The sequence below is a fragment of the Vidua macroura genome, chromosome Z (assembly GCF_024509145.1).
Source record: "Vidua macroura isolate BioBank_ID:100142 chromosome Z, ASM2450914v1, whole genome shotgun sequence".
NCBI classification, from domain to species: domain Eukaryota; kingdom Metazoa; phylum Chordata; class Aves; order Passeriformes; family Viduidae; genus Vidua; species Vidua macroura.
The window spans coordinates 43,999,249-44,019,914 of NC_071611.1; the positions used below are offsets into that span (position 1 = coordinate 43,999,249).

Below are 20,666 nucleotides of genomic sequence, written 5' to 3' on the forward strand. Positions count from 1 at the left end.
ATATGGAATTGTGGAGAAAAGGTATGTCAAAGTCTATGCCTATTTTTCCCCCTTCCATAGTGTAATGCCTACAGCCACACATGACACTGACTTACAACCTGTGTGGATCTTAGAGTGGCCTCAATTTCCTTCCTCCCCATCTCTTCTCACACTTCTCCCTATTGTGCCCCCTCCCTTTCTTTTTGCCCCCATCCTTTTGCCTTCTTCCTTCCTTTGCTCACTTCCTCTCCTCCCCGACTTCCTTGTCCTCCCCTTCCTTTTCCTCTTTTCCTTTCCTATTTGAGTCAGAGAGAAACCTACGAGGGTGGTTGTTTTTCCTTTTTTTTTTTTCCTTTTTTGTTTTTAATGCAGGTCTCTAGGGTGAGCGGTTTATTTCAGTGATGTTGACTCAAAGCATGCTCACTGCAGGGACAGAGGCAGAGATTGTTTGCAGCTGATCTGAGATAGTTTGTAGACTTTGAAACACTTCTTTAATCACTTTCCTGTGGGTTTCTGTCACACCTATGCATAATTTTAGGGTTTTGATGCTTTTATGGATTTTTTTGAAGTGCTGCTCTCTTCTGTAGCTACATTTGTCAGTTAGGAAACTTGGTGGTCTGTGTTAGTCTGCCTACTGTATGGCTCACTTAATTTCTTTGATCTCTGTTGACAGCAGATGATAATTCCTAAAAGGCGGAATTCAAGAAGAGGAACTTTTCCCCTTGGTTACTATAGTGCTTTGCCACGAAGTACACAGCTAGTCTGTGAAAGAGCTGTTTTCAAATCTGCTGCAAGGAACATGAAGATGGCTGAAGACATCTCTTCACTTGCAGTGCTGATCAGGATAACAGGGTGCATGATTTCTTTGCATCCCTGTTATTATCCAATGGCTTGTTTTCATTAAAGCTGTGATCTCCTGTGTTCTGGTTTGAAAGCAAAACCAGTGAGAGACTCCAAGTCAGAAATACAATTTATTGGGAAAAGAAAAAAAAAAAAAAAAAAAGAAGACAAAAATACATGCAATGATACAAAAGGAAGACCACTGACAAAGTCAGAATACAACCTGACACCCCTTTGGCCAGCGTGCTGGTAGCAGTCCAAATTGGAGTGGCAGATGTGGTTGCTGTGTCTTCTCGGAAACCTGTGGAAAGGCTGCTTTTCTGTCTAGAAATCCCTGGATTTATCCAGGTGGGAATGCCTAGCTTCTCTCCCTGGGCGGAGCATCTCACAATGGGCTGATGTTATTCTGAGTCACAAGGTGTCTTCTTAATCACCTGTTAAACAGAACTGGCTCCTGGAGAGTGTTATCTCTGAGTCATGTGGCAAGACATTGATGGGCCCATTAACAGGAGATAAGGAACATCTTGGTGCTCAGTCTTGGACATCCTGTCATTCTCAGCCGGGCAGTTACCTTAGGAGTGGTTTCTTTTGGCACAAGATGCACTGTAGATTCCAGAGATCCAGTGATACCAGGATTTCTTTGATCTTCCAACAGTTGTTGTGGTTTTGTCATTCTGCTCACTTCTAGGTGCTTATTGATGTAAAAAGTCAGATGTAAAGACTTGTGCTGTGACCATGAGCTGCTGGCTGTGTGTGCTTTTTTTAGCCTTCTTCTTATGTAACTTAAACCAGAGATAGTTCAGTTGCCCTCATGCAGTCATCTATCATTCTCCCATCATTCCAGCTGTTACCCTGCGAGGATTCCTGTTGACCTGGTTGCTTGTGAATGTAGAAATTATGTGGTTGCTCTACTATTTCTGCTGTTCATGGGAGACATTTAATCTTGATTGTCAGCTCCCCCTAGTCTGCAGACCTCAGAAATTGTTATCTTAATATTACAGGAATTTTACTGTTGATCAGTTTTAAGCTCTAGTTCTCTAGCCATTGTATAAGAGTAGCTTATCCATCAGAATTGACTTTCCTCTTCCTTCCTGTTGTGGTGAGAAGGAAAAAAAACATGAAAGAAGGAAAGATGAAGGATGAAGGAAAGATTTAATGTTGCTTATTTAACAAACAGCATTTAATGGCAGTATTAAGTAGTTCTGCCTTTCTGTGCTGCACAAATACGTTACTGGCTTTTCAGGGTATATTTTAAGTAATTAATATGCATGTGTTTATGTATTTTGTCAGCTTGTGTTGTTTGTATTTGTTATTGACATCAGGCTTAAATTATTCTAGTGGATTCTTGTGACTCTGTTTGAGGACTTTGCAGTTCTTTAGATACAGTGATGTGGTCCTTAGGTTTGTACCCCAAAAGCCAATATTGAATTTTACTTTGAATTCTGCAGTTTGTCTTCTTATGTTGTTGATTCACTGAATGACATTAGGAAGACCAAGCAAAGACTGAGTATGTTTTGCCTCCCAGGGAAACTTGACTGGTGGGAGGAACAGATGGGAAGGAGCTTATTTCAGGGTAAGTTGGAACAGCTGCCCATTTCCTCTATGGGTGATGGGGTCTGACATAGTGCCTTATGACAAGAGAAAAACTTTTGTATGGTTTTAAAAGGATGGGATGGAAGGAATAATAGTAACTCTGGTTTTCTGCTCCTGCATTTGTTTTTACTCAAAGTTTTAAATTTTCCTGCTGGTTTATGGTTTGTTCCTTAGAGGAACTGATAGGGAAGGTCTCTATATTGTGTCACAGTCCATTTGGTCACCCCAGTTGTGTCACTGACTAAACGAATATTTACATTCTACCCCTTTCCTACCACCTCTTTGCTTGACCTCTGAACAAGAGGAAGATTCTGAATTCTTGACACACTTGGAGGGTCCCCTGGCTGTGGTCAGCTCTGATTTTTCTGATACTGCATAGCTATTTCAGCCCCTCTTTAAAAATGTCCCTTCTATCCCTCTATTTATGTTAGCAAAACACTTTTCCCTCAGAAATTCCTGTTGCTCAGTTACAGACATAAATCAATCCTGTGTGCATACTAATTTCTAAAATGGTGGGTCTTCTCTAATGTCTGGCCTTTCCCCAGAATAACAGTCAGTGTGTACACAGAATACTGGCTCAGTCAGGAGTACAAGATTGTATAATCACTTGCAGATGAAAATCAGGGACACTGATGAAATCTAGACTGAATCCCCAGTCTGAAGATATTTAAGGCTTCAAATATGTTTTCTCAGGAGGCTGTCTTTGGGAGAGTGTGAGCTGAGAAGTATTTTCTCAGAAAACACTGAAGAAAGAAGAATAAAGAACATCCTTGGAGTTTTGGACTGCTACAGAAACAGACTTGTTCCTTTCTGAAGTAAGGTTGCTGTCCTACCTAAGGATCTGCTAACTTCAGCTCACAGAATGCTAGATGAACTGCTGCAGTTAGGCAGCAGTGATAGTGCTGTGGGTAACACAAGAGAAAAGAAATATTGCTTTGATTTAGTCTAGCTTGTATTTAATAATAAAATTGCTCTGTGTAATTGACACTGACCTAGGTCTGTGTGATATTTAGGGAGTCTAATTATTTCAGGTATGATGAGAGTACTTGGGGAGTTGGCCCTATAAATCTGAGAACAAGAATAGTCTGCTAGGCAGGGGGCTGCTAGGATAGAGACTGATTTGTGGCCATTTACGTAGCACCTGTCAGGACCTGCTGCTTAGCTCATCTGGAGCGGTTTGACTGCAGTGCAAATTTCCTCTAAGAAGAGATTTTCTTTGAAGAGCTTTCGCACAAGCAGTGGATAATTTCACATGGGTTAAGTAATATAAAACCTTTTTAGCAAAGTGACAGAAGTAACTCAAAGCATGATTATTGCCATAGAAAAAGGTTCCTTTCAGTTATCCTCTAGCAATGACAGACTTGTGTAAAAAAGGAGCACATTTTGAATTTGATCTTAATGTGTGAGGTAGGGATGGGCTTGCTAGGACTGACTGTGGTGGAAATGAAAATGTATTTTTCTTGTTGGCCAGAAGGGAAAGTATGTATCTGTACCTCAAGCAGAATGGAGGCAGAATTTGTGAGGAATCAGAAGTTTCACACCCCAGGGACAGTTTTTGTGTTGATATTTAGGTAACCTGTTCCCTGTTCCACTGTTGTCCTTCAGCAGGGTCCACACCTTTTAGAGTCTGTGAGAAAGATATGCACCTTGTAGCATCATTGGGAACAACATCAGCAAAGGGTTAATGCTATCAGAAAGGCTGCTGCATGCTGGAGAGACAGCAGCATCTTTTATGAGCAAGAATGCACCTAGGACCATCATGTGGCTGTCTAGCCATTTGCCCTGTAAAGATGTAAATTCTTGATTGTAAGAGACTGGGAAGATGTAACCAGGGGAAAGTCCACTCAATTCATATGCATCTTATTTACCCCTGGGTGCTGTTGGGCGCATGACATGGGGTAAGCAAACTCTCATGTTGCTTTCACATGGCTTGGCAGAATGGAACAGGATTCAGATGTGAATAGAGACTGGAGCCTCTTCACCCAGCTTTTGGCTGTCTGAAGTATCTCAGCATGGGACATTCATGTCAACATGCCAGGGCAGTGCTGCCTCATTGCTGTCTATGTGCAGACTTGCTCCCTGTGTGTGTCAGTGTGAATGAGATGAGAGCCCTCATGTCCTCCACAATCCAACACCACTGCTGCTGTCCTTGCCTTGCCTGTGATATGGTGGTATGGGGCAGGTTGCTGAACCTGGTGTTAGCCTTGCTGCAGAGTCTTCCAGCTCCTCATGCACCCTCTGCAGAAACTGTTTGCCTTTTCTGGGTTTGGCACAATGTCCCCATTGTCCACTTTTCCCTTGCTGCTCACACAACTGCTCCACCTGTCCAGTGTATGTCGGCAGCTGTTACGATCCCATGCTAAGCAGAGTAGAGCAGAGCAATCTCTCTCTTCCTCTCACATTGGAGCACGTTGCCATGGCAATGCACAGTCTGCTGCACTCTGGGTCTCCAGGAGCCAGAAATGATGGTGCTTTTGCAACATTGAGGTAAATGTCTCTCTTTTCCTGTATTTAGTGCATCCACCCCTCAGTAAGAGTACCAGCTCCTTTTGGCATCGGCCTCCCCTTATCCCGTGCACAAAAGCAGGTGGCTCCAGGCACAGAGAGCGTGCCTAGCCTCTGGAGCCAGGCTCGTGTGTGTTGGAGTGGTGCCTCTAGCAGCGGTAGTCTCTCACCCATCACTAGGCTGTATGAGTTTGCCATGAGGGAGAAACAGAGTGCCACTTGGGAGCTGTATCATTTGTGGGGTTAGCCACTGGAGCATGTGGTTTGCTTTTGTGGGGGTATGGCTACAGCTCTCCTGGCTACCAAGTGGGGAGATGAGTCCCTAGGTGCTTGTTCACAATTCTGCCACTATTTTGCGCTTATCACCTTGGGAAAATCATCTCTTTTCCCCTAAGCCCCTTTAAGAGTGTGGAACTGGTCTTGCTCTCTCTTGCACTTTGGGAAGGACTCTGGCTAGTGAGTGCAAATAATGAGTTGTGGAAATTTGCTTATTTGTCTCTCTGGGGCTTGCCAGTACTTTGTTATGGTGCTGTAGGTTTTCACTCATTTCTCCGGTGCTCTGGGAATCCATCAGTATTTCTCACATCCAGAAGCCTGTAGCTTCTGGCAGGTGATTGAAGACTCTTTTTACAGTGTTCTTTGTTATTGCAGGCAGTAATGGCAGGCTATTGCAGGCAGGGAAGTGTGGCTGCGTGAACTGAAAATTAATATCTTGCTTGATCTGCTGGCATTTGTACCAGCACCTTTCTCTCCACCTCTCTCCCTCTCACTGTTGGTGTGTGTGTGAAGGGGGAGTTGATGCTGGAGAGGGGAGCAGAGCAAAGCAGGGGAGGAGTTTCTATCAGCGTCTTCCTTTTCTTTTTCTTTTTTTTTCTTCTCCCATCCAGTGACGTGAGCAATGCCTGGAACAATCAGGCTGGCTCCAAACACTGTGCCTGAAGATGCTGGAGAAAACAGCCTAGTGTGCTTTAAGCAAACACTTATTGCTTGAGCCTGGGCTCTCCAGTCGTAACATTTTCCAGTTCCTCTGCAGGCAATTGGGAAGTTTCATTAGCTTTCTTCTTTCCCATCCCATCCACTCACTTTTGGAAATGATTGGAGTTAACAGTGTTCAGAGCACCAGCAAAGTCCGGGTGAGAGCCACAGGTTCGGTGAAATACTCCCGAGAAGAATCTCTCTGGCGGCAGTCCCATCGGTCAAAATCTATGAAAATCTCCAACTCTTCTGAGTTTTCTACTAAAGAAAGCAAGGTAAATGACTAAATATTAGTAGTGTTTTGCTTGTTTAGGCTTGGGTTTGGTGTTGGGAAAAGGTTACGCTTTGCAGGAGTTAAGAGCTCTGGATTATCTGCAGTGATCACAAAACTGCTGTCAGTTTGTCATGAAAAAAAAATCTCTGCATATGAGGAGAGACCTGAAGGTGAAAGAGCTCTGGTGTTATAATGATCAGGTCTTAGTTGAATGCCCTGTCACTGAGCTTGGTGCAGTAGTAAACAGGGAGAACTTGCTAGTGACAGTGCTAGTTGGAGCTTTACTCTTGGGAAATGTGCCAGAGTTGGCAGATGATGTCCTTGGGATAATTTGTTTAATGGGAATTGTTTTCTAGAGCAAAATAATTTTTAGTCGTTATCTACAGCTCTGTGGTTTAGTAGGTGTGGGTGCTAGGTGAAAATATTGTCTAAATAGCATGCATGATTAAATACTGCTGTCAAGTATTTATTAGGAAGGCATTGCTTGTGCATTTATAGGAATACATTAGTGTATTGTAATGGTTGGTAGCATAGGCTATTCCCAGCTGCTACAGTGACTGTGTGTAGCATCTCCTCACCCACAGTTATTCAGTTCCTAAGCAAACAGCCCCCACACTATGCAACATCTCTTTTTTTTCCTCATCCCTCTCTCCCACACAATAATGGAGAGGCACCCAGGAACTCCTGGCAAGTGCTTTAAGAGCTGTCTCCCTCTCAAAGGTGCTCCATATCTCCAAGGGTCGGATGAACTTTATGCAGTGACAAAAATATGCCTCTGATTTCATTCTTATTGCCAGTTGATTCTGACCTTGGAATTAAAAGATACAACCATTTGCAAAGGTGTGCTGAATCAGGGTGAAATATTTCAAAGCATCAGCCAAGCTTTTTACTGTGTCTTGGGTCCATGTGCATGCAAAGCAGGTACCGTGTGTGGATCTTCCTGTGGTGTCCCTTCCCTAAATCTCCTATCTGTTCTGTGAGAAACCTCCTCTGCCATGGTGAAAAGACCCCAGTGCTGCACAGTAGTTCCTAGCAAAACACTCTCTGCTAGCTTACAGGTTGTATGGCATTTTAGAGCCTGAGCTGTGTAACTTAAATCACAGGATATGCAACCAGAAATAAATGTAAAGTATTTTTTTCAGTTCAATTAAGTGAGCCTCTGTTTTCAGGATCTTATAAACTATATCTAAGAAATCGTGTATTACTGAGTTAGGGCAGGGAAATATCATGGCCATAATTTTCAGGCTGTTGCTGGTGCAGTATGTGCTTTTCCAATAAATACCAAAGTAAAGGCTGCATCTTGCAGGTGCTCTGGGACCCTGCTGTCATGATCACTTTCATCCTAAGCATGGGAATAATTGCACAGTATTTGGTGGGAGGATTTATGCATGAAAACTCTCCTGCATATGGTAAAAACTCAAGCCTTTTGACACTAGATGAATTACTTAATCTCTATTATCTTCTTCTCCCAGGCTATGTGTCTACTGTGTATGCATGGTATAGCGTCCTCAGGGCAGGGACTTTCTCCCAGGGATGCTGTCTGACACAGCTAACTACTGCAGTAATGAAAGCTCTACATTCATTCCTCTGTGGAATTCACTTTTCTTCCTTCTAGGTGCTGTAGGTTGTTATTTGAGAGATAGCCACTTCTTTTCCTGCCTATCTCAATATGCTGGGAAGAACACTGCAGCTTCGTTTCAGTTTATTGTACTATTTCCTTATTTCAAGCAAAGGTTTTTGTATCTGTAGGGCATCTGAGATGCGTAAAAGCTGTGTTATGGAGGGCTGAGATGATCTCTGCATTCCATTCAGTGGTGCTTGCCTGGTTGATAAGATGTCAAGTGGCTCTGCAAGTGATTGGTGTCATGATTTTGGACAGTCCTGTTCTTTCCATCTCTCTGTTCCCCCTTCTGATCTTTGTCTGCCCATTTTTTTGCTGAGACATTGCTGATTTAGAGAACTGATTTATAACTGAGCTTTGGCTGTTCAATACTGTTGTGTTGGTGGAAGAACCTGGAGTGTGGCAAAGGAGCTCTTTTTATTAATGTAACTGTGCATATCTGTTTCATTGTGCATCACTTCTCAGGTAACGTCTTCAGTTCTAGTCTTGGCTTTCCTGAACACCAATGCCATGAAGATCTCCTCAGTCTTAAGTATGGTTTGGTTTGTAGACTTCATGTTTCTGTGGGTGTGTCTCCCTCTTTGTGTCTGGACTGCCTTGTATTTTATCTGCTCCTCATATAAAGTGATTACAATGCTCAAGACCTGTTTCTGTGGCTGCTTCAGCTGACTTTGGACAGGAGATAGATTTAAACCATTTGTGCCCCAGAAATATACTCCTCTTTTACTTTTCACTTATATGACTCAGCCTATTATGGTAAGCAAGAGAGTATTATGTATCCTCATGCTTTAGTTAGTATGAACAAAGCACCAACATGATGCCTGCAGATGAGGTCTGCCTGCTGCCAGTGTCAGAGAAGCTAGGTAGCCCAAGTATCTTTTATCTCCTTGACGCACATAAGGTAGTGTCTTTATGTGGACAGGCTTTGGTAGGGGGATGCATCCTGAATGTGTATTATAGGCAGGTACCAAAGCTTTAGGCCAGCAGAAGAACCTGTGAAAAGGATGCTGTGAATTCTGTACCATTGTTTTGTGGAGGGCAGGCTCAAGTCCAGACTACATACAAGGTGAGTCACAGGATCTTAGGATCATCCATGTGACCCAGCATGCTCTGTAGTCTCTTTTTCTGACAGACTTTTTTCCTGCAGCCAGGGACTGAATTGCCAAGTACTTTGTACCTGTCCTGCCTGCAAATGCACAGGGCCAATAAAACAGTTTGAAATAGGCTGTGTAAAAATAGGCTGTGGAGGTGCTTCGCTATCAAGAAGTACTTCTCTAGCCTTTTCTCTATTTTTCTGTAATAATTCAATATGCTGCCTTTACAATAACACTGATGAAACACTTCAGCAAGTACAGAAAAAAATCTCTTCAAGCAAGCTGAGGATGCATTTCTTGTGTGGCATTAATTTCTTTGGTCTCAGGAGCCACACCTAACCACCCTTTTCTGTGTTACATCATTGAAAGAAAGAAAAAAAGGAAAGAAAGATTGTGCCAGATATATCATCATATCTGGCACAATCTTTCTTTCCTTTTTTTTCTTTCTCCCCCTCCCCCTCCTTCTCCATACAAACCAGATTTTTAACAGAGGAGTTTCTCTTCAAAATGTTCTCCTCCAGTTGGTGACGCACTTGAAATTCCCTGGGTGAAATGATCTCCTTTCCTTCCCTCTAAAATATTCCTATCAACCCTATCTCCTCCTACACCAAAGCAGCATTCATCAGTTCCATATGCTGCTTAACAACTCTGTGCTGTTTTATGAATAATGTATGCTGGCTTGTTAGAAGAACGTTTGTTGTACAAAGCAGTGGAATTTAAAATTGAGAGCAATATCAGCACACATGGATGCCATGCACTAATGCACAGGCTTCTTGGTGTACTATTTTGGCATCCTTGCTGCATCCCCATCAGAAGGGGGGGAAATGCACGAGAAATTGAGGGTGTGTGGGCTTTGAATCTGGCAACGAACTACAGGAACTCAGTGATCAGAACTCTTATCCTCCCTTTGCCAGGTGTTACAGATCCATGCATGAGGACAGGAGAAAATGTCAAGATCTGGGTTTTGAAGGAGGGCGGCAAATAGCAGGTGGCGGAGTAGTATAGATCTGTATTTCAAGTGAGGGCCAGCCTTCAGATAGTGATCTAAACAGCAAGCTACGAGTGGTATATAGCAACCAACACAGCTCTGCATGCAGACTTGACAGAAGGCAATGATACAGAGCTATGCCCTGGTCCAAAGGATAAGCACATGAACAGCTATTAGGACTCCATGCAGACATTTGTGATGTCTGGTATCTGTTGCCTCTAGAACTTGTTTTATTTTTGTAGACTTCTGCTACTTCAGTTGTTTTTTGTCCCTCCAGTAAAGCAGCCGGAGCTGGTGCCTATCTGACTGCTCAGCTCCAAAGGGCAAAGCCGATGGACAGGTGCTGAGTGACTGGGGGAGGTGCTGTGGCTGCAAAGACTGAACATGTTTTTGCCCTCAGGTGTTTCTGGGGCTTCCTTGCTGGTTGAAGTCAACCATGCCATTATCAGCTGGAGGTGAAGAAGTGTATCCAGCCAGGGCTGCTTCTGGAAGTGGCAGCAGGGAAGTATGGCAAGGGCCTGGCTCAGAGCACATGTGCATCCCTGTTCTGAGGGCATCACAGATATCCTCTGCAATGATCAGATGATCATTCCTTCAACAATGACTCCAAAAATCAGGGAGGAGCTGGATGCAAGCAAAGACTGTGGGAGACAAGAACTGGAAAAGACAGTCTGGGTCATCCCTGCTGTCTCTGTGAACTTAGTTTTGGTTTTGCCTATTTACCGGCTTACAGAAGGTGTTTCCGGCTCCTCTTCTGTGCGTGGAGCAGGTGTAAAAAATGTGTGGTATACTCCCTTCCCTCTTGGCAGGCTTTTCTGCATAGGCTAGTGCAAACAGAAAATCAGTAGCTTTCTTCAAGACACAGCCCTATGTTGCTTTTTGAGGGGAGGAATTGTACAGTGCTCTGGGATCTCTTCAAGCATCTTGCATCCTGCTGGCCAGGCTTTGGGGGCCCTGTGTCTACTTGTAACTTAGATGATTTACCACTCTCAGTATCTGCATAATTTGCTATGTCTTTGTCCCTGCGTACATACCTGGTTGTGCCTCTCTTCTGTGCACTGCTTCTGCATGCAGAGGCTGATTCACAGCATCACTGGCAGCTGGCAGGTAACAAGAGCAGCCTGTTTAAATGGGTCCAGTGGTTTGTGCATGTGACAAGATTTTGAGGAAGATGAGGGTGGTGAATAACCTTTTTTACCTTGGTAGCTTTGTAAAATAAACCAGAGTTTTCAGGAGCATGCTCTCCATAGTTTTGCTTTTCTTTCCAATTGGAATAAAAGTACCAGCTAATGAGAGCTTGTGAAAATCTGGGATTTTTGCAGACCTACTTGCTTACCAAAGGGGAAATGGGGGTGGAATTCAGCAGTTTTTTAGAGTTACAGCCTTCCACTTAAAAAGGAGAGTATTTCTTGCCTAGTTTATGAACAAATACAAGCAAATCCCACAAACACATAACAAATCCCATATTTTTAAAATTCAGTCTTCTAAGGGCCAGATTGGAGCTGTAGGAAACAATATTGGAGTTAAAACAAGGAAGGTGCCTAGGATCTTGCCTACTGTTCTGCTTTATGCAGAGGTCAATTTCCTTTATTCTTCCTTCAGAATCGCACTTGCTTCTCCAAGGAGTTTATAGCCATGCAGAGCCTGAGGTATGATGTACCTAGAGATCAACACTTACAAGAAAGGGGAAAGCTGTAAGCTGTAAGGAGCAGGGACAAAAAGTCAAAGCATTGAAGTCAGACACTGCTGACTAGTTGGTATCTGGGGGTTTGGATCCTGTTCAGAGTAGCCTTGGGTGACAAAAGGGATAGAAGCTCTTTCCACTTTCTGACTGCTATCAGTCTGGCTTGGAAGATGACTTCTATGCAATATTCATTCTGTCATTCACTGCTGTAGTTCAACCTCCTGCTTTCTGGCTTACATAGCAAATTTGCCAAACACTTCCCAGGCTAACAGGTAGGAAGTGGTGATGGTTGTCAATCTAAATTTAAATTAGAGCTCTTTTTTTAATTTTTTTTTTTCATTTCCCAGAGAGAAAACATGAGTTAATAAAATCTGTCCTTGCAGCTAGCTAAGTACCTTGAGAGTCATGACTATGCCATAATCTCTGATAAGCTTTGTTGCCATTAAGTGAAGCATTAAAGTGCTTGTCTCCAAGTTTGTTTGATTTAGTCATACTTTGGAAAACTGTCTATTGAAAAGAGCTACTGTCTGAATCAGGGCATTGGGGAATAGCCATGAGGTAAATCAGGGAGGAGGTGCTGTGCTGTACATGTATGGTTCTGGTTGCAAAACATGGCAGGAAGAAATTTTGCGTCTCTGGAACATATGAGAGCCCAGGCAGACATCAGGAAAATGTTAAAGTAGAAATTGTTTTGGAGAAGTGACATACAGCAGTTCTGAAAGGCTGGTGAGTCCAGCAGCAAGTGCACAGCCTCACCAGCAGTCTCTGCCAGAGAGGTAGATTGGGGGACAGGCATGAGAACTCATGTATTTGAATCCCTGGAGAGGTCTGCTTGCTGAGGTCTCAGTGAACATGCCTGGTAGACACACAGAACATGCACAGGTTCACAGAACACAGCTGTCTAGGCTGTGCATACTCTCTACAGTTTCCTTTCTGTTTCGTAAATACCAGAAACTTTTTTACAAGCTCTGTTTGATGGTCTGTGAGGGGCACCATGTCCTTGGTCAGATGTGTGCCAAATGACTGCTGTCTGGTGTCTGTTACTCCCTAAAGAAGGAAGATGATGTCTGGCTTATTAGTAAAGATTGGGACAAAACATAGCTCTCTTTTCACAAGGCAAAAGCCTGGGGCATTTGTTATCCCTGCACCAATCTGGACTGCTGCTTTTGTATGTTCAGCTCTTTGGCTGCAATGATCCCTAGAGATGTGCCTAGCAGTGAAATCTCATAAAAACCTGCGCAGGGCAGGTATTAATTTTCAAAGGTTTTGACCCAATCTTGTCATCATTTGGGCCAGAGGGGAACAAATGTGTTTCCTCAAGCCAGGTTTTTGCTGTTTCTGAAACACATTGAGCTAGATGAGGAAAAAAATACTACTTCTGAAAAGTTGGAGGAAGTATGCAGCTTCTTTGCTTTGTATTTGGAGTAATTTTCTGGATCAAAATGTAAGAGAATATTTTAGTCATAGCAAGAAGAAAAGAGCAAGTCACAGAATAAGACAGGGGCTTTGGCCAAATCATGTACGAAATGCTCTGTGACTGCAGAAACCAGTATCAGCTTTGGTTTGTGTACAAAAATGGAGTTGTATCTAATTCTGCTGAACTGGCAGGAGAAATATTAACTCTTTCTTTTGCTCTCTTTCTGCAGAGTAGTCTTAAAATCTCTTGATAGCTGTCACCTGAAAATTAAGCAGGTGCCTACAAATTGTCAGAAATGCCCAACCAATGCCCAACCAAACACCTTTGGTTGTTTGCCTTTGGTTCAGAGTACCTTATACAACTTCAGAGAAGATAGACTCTGTAGAAACAGTGAAAATTCCAGACTTGGAAATACTTCATCTTATTTCTCTGAATGCCACAGTGAAGCTCAAGTTAGTGGTGAGGACCTCTCTTTGTTAGCTCAATGTCAGTTGGATGAGGCATAAGTATTCTTTGTGTTCATATCTGTTGTATTGCTCTGAGAAACCTACTTTCTTGGAACATTGTGACCAAGAGTTGCTGCCTGTATAGCATCAGCATGAGGTGAATTATACCATAATGTTTGACCTGCTTGTGTATGGTTCAGTTAAGCCAGATTTCCACAGAACTGAATATTAAGGATCTTCAAATAAGACTTCCAGATTCAAAAAGGAGCCAGTGGATGACTGGATGAAGAGTGGGATATGCTCATGGTATTGCTCATGTGAATTCAGCTGTGGCATATGCACAAGACTAATGTCAACTCTTCACTTTCCAAATTATTTTTGGTTTGGGTCAGCATTAAGGCTATCTAAATGTTACTGTTTCTGTTGAGCATCATGTCATAGCTATTATAGTATGTGATTTTCAGCCTTGTTCATACTTGATGTGCTACTTTTTGCTAATCATGTGCATCAACAGTTCTTCTACACATTAACATATTTTGAGGCTGTGTAGGAGTTATGTGCCAGAGGGATTAAATCTAGCTATGTATATAAGGTGAATTACAAATGCAGATTATACGTGTGAGAATCAGGGACATTCCATACCAAAATACTTCACTTGATTTAAGTTACCTGTTTGAAGAACTCCATTAGTTTGGTAATATCAAGATCTGTTGTATACATCAGCTCGTGGAGGGCTGAAATAAGACATACTTATCCACCTGATATATATACTTTCTCTCAAAAAAAAAAAAAATCCATCCCAGCTGTCTGATACTCACCCAGTCTTAAGTCAGGTTTCAGACCCTTTTCTTTGCAGACTTGTATCAAAAACAGAACTGTTACCTTTGGTGTCAAACTTACTGGGCATTTTTCCTATGAACTGGAAGAGGAACATGGACAGCAGCCCAAAATAGTGATCTTCAAGCACAAAAGTTGCTTAACATTAATTTTCTGTTTTGCACTTAGAAATGGAACATGTTTATGTTTAGGTGACTGGGAAAGCAGTCAGGTGTCTGTGAGGCTCAGGGACTTTGGATAGCTATTCTGGCAAATTTTCACAGAATGGCCCATATGGTGAAATCTTAAAGTCCCCATTAAAATCATTCACCAAAAGGTCTCATTGATTGTCAGGAATTAGACTGAACTTTGAATTTCTAGGCCATATTCTTGTGGGTTTTGCAAACTAAGTAAAGTTCAGGTTCTTTACCACCTGAGGAGCTAGAATGTACCTAAGTCTATTAGAACAAGTGAGATGTATCCCAGAGTCCTGAGGGAATTGGCTGATGTAGTTGTTAAGCCACTCTCCATGGTATTTGTAAAGTCACTGTAGTCATGAATTCACCATTGTATTGGTGAAGTCCCAGGTAACTGGAAGAAGGGAAACATGATACCCATCTTTTAAAAGGGTGGAAAGGAGAACCCTGGCAACCAGGGACCTCCCAGCCTCACCACCTGCATGGAAATATCATGGAGCAGATCCTCCTAGAAGCTGTGCTCTGGCACGTGGAGAACAGGGAGGTGATTCAAGACAGCCAGCACAGCTTCACCAAGGGCAAGTCCTGTCTGACCAAACCAGTGGCCTTGAATGATGGATTGACCATGTTAGTGGACAAGGGAAGGGCTACACATGTCATTTATCTGAACTTCTGTAAAGCCTTAGACAGAGTTCCTCACAACAAGCCTGTCTCTTAATTGCAGAGAGATGGATTTTATGCATGGACTGTTAGATGGATAAGAAAGTGGTTGGATGGTCACATCCAGAAGGTAGTGGTCAATGGCACAATGTCCTGATAGACATCAGTGACAAGTAGTGTCCTTCAGGGATTCATCCAGGGTTCAGTACTATTTAATATCTTCATTAATGACATGGATGAAGGGATCAGATGCACCCTCGGGAAATCTGCAGGTGACGCCCAGCCGAAGGATGAAATGGCATCCAGAGCGACCTGGATAAGATAGAAAAGTGGGTGCATGGGAATCTCAAGAGGTTTAACAAGATCAAGTTCAGGGTGCTGCACCTGGGTCAGAGCAACCCCTTGGTATCAGCACAGACTGGGGATGAACAGATGGAGATAAGCCCTGGGGAGAAGAACTTGGGGGTGCTGGTGGGTGAGAGGCTGGACATGACCCAGCCATGGGCACTCCCAGCCCAGAAAGCCAAACATGTCTTGGGCTGCATCCAAAGCAGTGTGGGCAGCAGGGCCAGGGAAGGGATTCTGCCCCTCTGCTCTGCTGTGCTCTGGTGAGAGGCCACCTGGAACCCTGCAACCAGCTCTGGGGTCCCAGCACAGGGAGAACATGGACCTGTTGGAGTGAGTCCAGAACAGGGACACCAAGATGATTAGGTGGATGGACCACATTTCCTATGAAGACAGCCTGGAAAAGAGAAGGCATAAAGGTAATCTAATTGTGGCCTTCCAGTCCCTGAAGGCAGCCTACAAGTAGTTTTTACAAGTGCATATAAGGAAAGGACAAGGGGCAATGGCTTCAAACTGAAAGAGAATAGGTTTAGAGTATATGTTAGGAAGAAATTCTTTACTGTGAGGGTGGTGAGAACTGGAACAGGTTGCCCAGAGAAGCTGCAGATGCCCATCACTGGAAGTGTTCAAACACCAGGTTGGATGAGGCTCTGAGCAACCTGGCCTAATGAAAGGTGTTTCCACCCATGGCAGGAGTGTTGGACCTAGATGGTCTTTAAGGTCCCTTCCATGGCTATTTCATGATTCTATGTTCTTAAAAAGGCACAAACCACAGACCCCAAAATATTGCTTGAGAAAATTACTGTAATCTCAAAACACACATTCAGTATCTTTTTCTTCGGTGGAATTTCTGCTGAAGATTTTCACATTACCATGAGCAGTACAGGACTTCCTTGATCAGAGACTGCTTGCTTGCTGATATTAGCTGGATATCTTTCCTCAGCATATTAATGTATGTGTAGGATGGGTCAAACAATAATTCCATCTCATTTCTCTCCCTTTGTAGGCCCTCTACAATTCAATCAAGAATGAGAAGTTGGAATGGGCAGTGTAAGTATACTTCTGTTGTAGAAATTAGAAGTTTAACAGTAGTACCTGTATAGTAATCTGTTTATATGTCCTGTGTCACCGTCTGTGTGGGCTCCAAAACCTGTAGAAGATAGCCAACGTACATAATGAGTTTGCTTTCTTGCTAATGAATGACCTGGCAATACAGCCTCATCTGTTTCTCCAGCAAGGGGAGTTGTTAATAATAGGAGCCAACTGCATTTATAAGGAAAGAGGACATTTCATTTAGTAGGAAACTTCAGCCTGAAAAGAGAGAAAGTAAATCCTCTGTTGTTCTATGGCTGCATAAATAAAACAGAAGTTGACGTCTCCCTTTATCTTTCTGTTCATTGTGTCAGAACTGCTGAATAGAAACACACTTCTTGGATTGAGTTTCCTGCTGTTGGTTTATTGTGCTGGTTTATCTCCTGATTAACTATGGATAACTTGACAACAACCTAATGTGAAAGATGATAAATGGACAAAGTCTGGTATCACTCCCTCCAATCCTTAGTTGCTTTTGACAGGCTAACACTTGTTAACTATGTAAATGCTGCAGACAAGAAAAAGCTTCAGTTTCTGATAGTGTTAAAGTGACATTTCTCTGTGCTTAGGTTTCATGTGGTCTCGTTATGCCAGGAAAGTGCAGAAGTGTCTACTTTTGATTTTGCCACTTGCAGAACAGTGGATTTTGGTATAAAATAGGAAAATGATGTCTTACATATATTTCAGCTATACAAGGGTATTTTCCTACACATATTTACATATCTGAAACCTCACCTTGGGAACAATGTGTCTGGAATGCATGTTCCTGCACCTCTTGTGCTAGAATTTCTAGCAAGTACCATAGGTCTTGCAGGCCCAGTGGCTTCTGATCTTCATTGTTTTAAGTTCATAATCTGCAAACAAATTTCTTGTTAGGGTGTGCAGCCTCACAAGGGCAGCTGGTTCCAAGTGAGATTGCTGTCCCAGTTCAAAAATTAGGTGGTGTCAGAGTAGTAAAGAAGGTGTGCTTTTAATGAGAATCAGCAAGAAGTGCCATCTCTGATGAGCATTAAAAGTTGCGGTGGGAGACATTTTCACAGACTGTGTCTTGGACCTGGAACACACTGTGTGGATTTTACATGTCACACCAATGTTGTTTGCCAGACACTGTCACAGGTACTTTAGAACCTGCAGAATCCATTATGTGACTTTCTCAATGTCAGAATTTTCCTCCAGCTCTTGCCAAGAAGCTGTACCGTGTCTAATACTTTTGGGCAGCCTCCAAGTGGGAGCTGGCTCATGACTGGCTCTGCTCCCATGAACCTCAGTCAAAGTGATTTATGAGATCTTGCTCCTGTATAGGTGGTCACTGCTTTGACATTTACATAGTCTAATCCATGTCCTTTGTTTGGGGAAAATTCCAAGCAGGCTGGAAGAGGGATAATTCAGACTCTTTCTTAAATAAGGCTTTGGGTGGATATAAAGCTACTTTCTTACAGGAAAATGCTGAAAGGTGCCAATTGTCTGCTCCAATCTGAGACTGACACGTAGCTAGGACTAATGTTACAATTAATTTCCATGATGAGAAACAAAGCTCATTCTGGGCGTAGCCAAGTACCTTTAGAGCTGATAGTACTGGCTGGAAGAGGAAGTGTGAAGATGTTTCTCTTCATTTTTATAGAGATGTGTAGTTGGTGTAAAGTAATAACTCCAAGAAGCCCTGGGACTGCCTGAGCTTGAGGGTGGAGGCACATACATCTCTTGCTCTACTGTTGTGATATGCAAAGAAAGCTGAATAGGAAGGAAGCATGGTCAGTTTTGTTCTGGTGGGACCAAAGAAAATCCTGCCTCCCTTCCAAAGATGTTTCCTTTCCTTCCCTAATGCACTTGGCAGGGTAAGAAGAGGGAGGTGAGGCAGAGATGAAGATAGGACTGCAAAGGCCAGTATAAGCTCTCCTGCAATGCTGGCATTTCAAAGGAACGCCTTTCCTCCAGCCAGAAATCTTTGAGGATCCTTTGCTTATCAGCTAAGCAAAGGTTTAAGAGCTGCTCTGGAAGTACATTATTTAGTGGATTAATGGCTATCCATAAGTCCATAGGCAGGAAAGGGTAATGGTGAAACACAAGATGGGGAAGGACTGCTATCCAATCCTTATCTTACTAGCTGTGAATTAGGTGTGTTATCGTCTTATACAGTTTGCAGTACATTTCCAGAAGAATTATAGTCTGATCCAAAGCCCACACAAAGAAAAGGCTACTATTGATTTCAATTTTGTAATCACGAGAATTGACACCTTAATCAGCAGATGTTCTCCAGAGACTTTCAGTAGGAGTGTTCATTTATCCTTTTTGAACAGGAAAGCATGAGTACAGCTGTGAAGAGAGAATTGCATTACAGTTCTTCTCCTGCAGTAGTGCCTGGTTCAAGTTCTCCACAAAGTTAAAAGTGAATCACATACCATAATCTGTAAAATAAAGAGATCTGACCTGGAATTTACACTGAACTGGTGAATGTGGCATCCTGAAGGCACAATTCTGCTCCACACTGCAAACCCCAAAGGTGTGAGCTGTTCTTCACGTCTGTTGTAGATGGGCTTAAATTTGAAATAAGGGAAATTTGAAATTAACCTTTAAAAAGGTTTTCTATTAATTTAAACCAAAGCACAGGTTTGCCTGGATAAAGTACAGAAATGCCTTCAATGGAGGTTTTTTTGAACTGGTTGTTCTGTCTGGAATGGGTTAAGAAGAGGAGATCCAGCCACCGAGGGAAAGAGATAGATTGCCTGGCCTCCTAACATTCCTTCATTGTCTCTAATGCTATATCCAGAGGGTTTTTTTTTTCAGGTGTTTCTCTTTCTTTGGCTTTCACACTGATCATTGTCAGCTTTAAGCTGAAAAAGAAAAATCCATTTGATTACAAAAGTGCCAGAGCTAAGTTATGTTTTATTTGCATGATGTCTACATGGAAATGTCATGCTGGCCATCTTTGTTTTCCTTTGTTTCTAATACTGTGTCTGTTTCCTGTTGAAAGTAATAGGAATAAAAAAAAAAAAATCATCATCTTAAAATAGGTGTTCCAAAATTAATATATGAACTCCCAAAGGACTGCTTACAAAATTCCTAAAGCCAAATGGCTGCATTTGAGCCAGTTGTGTCCCAAAAGCCTCCTCTCAGCAGAACAGTGTAATTTTCAGGAGAATCACTTGGTTTTTAACTAGCCAATTATATACTTCTCTAACCAGAGATGTTTACAGGGACATGGTATATTCTTTTTTTGTTTATCTAGACTACACTGAAAAATTATCTCCTTTCAGCCAAAACAAAACAGGTCATTCAGATAAGTGATGGTGGGAAAGAGATGCTGCCAAATCAAACTGTGATGCTGAGATCAGGGTAGTTATAAAGACATCTCTGCTGAAGCTCACCTTTTTCTAGGTCAGACTGAGACATCTCTCCCTATTATAATAAACTTTTGTCTCCCAAGTTCTAGGATGTTTCCTGTTTGCAACTTCTTGATTGGTTTTAGGGTGGCGTCAAGTGGTATTCAACCTGGTTGTCTCTCTTCCCTCCACCCACTGGGAAAGATACCAAAACTTCTCTCAAGTCAATTTCCTAATACAGATGCTGTTAGTTTCATGGATGCATGTTACAAACCTGAGGTTTTTTTTCAATTGCAATATTTAAATAGATGAACTCAACCTATATGCTGTGTCATATAAGGTTGCTATTTGAACAAATGCAGAGATGAAGAAGAAATGAAGGGCTTGACCACATCATTCCAGATCAGTCATTTCACATCTATGTGTTTAAGAATAAGGGGCAAACTCTTTCTAGTTGTCAGTTATCATGTATTTGGGAAGGAAAACATTGCTGTTTCAATGCTGTGACTGCAAGTGATAGCACAAGCAGGTCCTGGGTTTGGTGTGCTGGTTCTCATGGATAGCCAGAGGGCTGCTCTTTCTTTAGGTCCTTTTCCAATGAGACAAGCTTACAGAAGTGGAACTGAAGCTTCTTGTTTTGGGAAGCCTTGCAAACATCATTGTGCCATAAGCAGAATCTTAGAGAAACTCTACAGATGGTAAACCTTTTCATGTCACCAGTACCCTGCAGAGAAGAGACACTGTGGGTCCCATTTCCTATGAATGGAAAGTGGGACTTAAAAGAAGTTTTGCAGCTATCAACCCTTTTCAGTCATCAGGG

General features: G+C 42.5%; 1 protein-coding gene across 2 annotated transcripts in view; it reads left to right on the top strand.

Annotated features, from left to right (window-relative positions):
* LOC128821553 (PH and SEC7 domain-containing protein 3-like) overlaps nucleotides 1–20,666 on the top strand; it is a 114,627-nt gene that overhangs the window by 64,851 nt on the left and 29,110 nt on the right. Inside the window, exons 1-2 of one of the 2 annotated variants that reach the window (XM_054002710.1) lie at nucleotides 5,964–6,167; nucleotides 16,441–16,484. In XM_054002710.1, the coding sequence (XP_053858685.1) occupies nucleotides 6,009–6,167; nucleotides 16,441–16,484 (203 nt within the window). In that variant the 5' untranslated portion in view covers nucleotides 5,964–6,008. Of the gene's footprint in view, nucleotides 1–5,963; nucleotides 6,168–16,440; nucleotides 16,485–20,666 lie in introns of those variants that run through there. The other variant, XM_054002711.1, reaches the window with a different exon arrangement.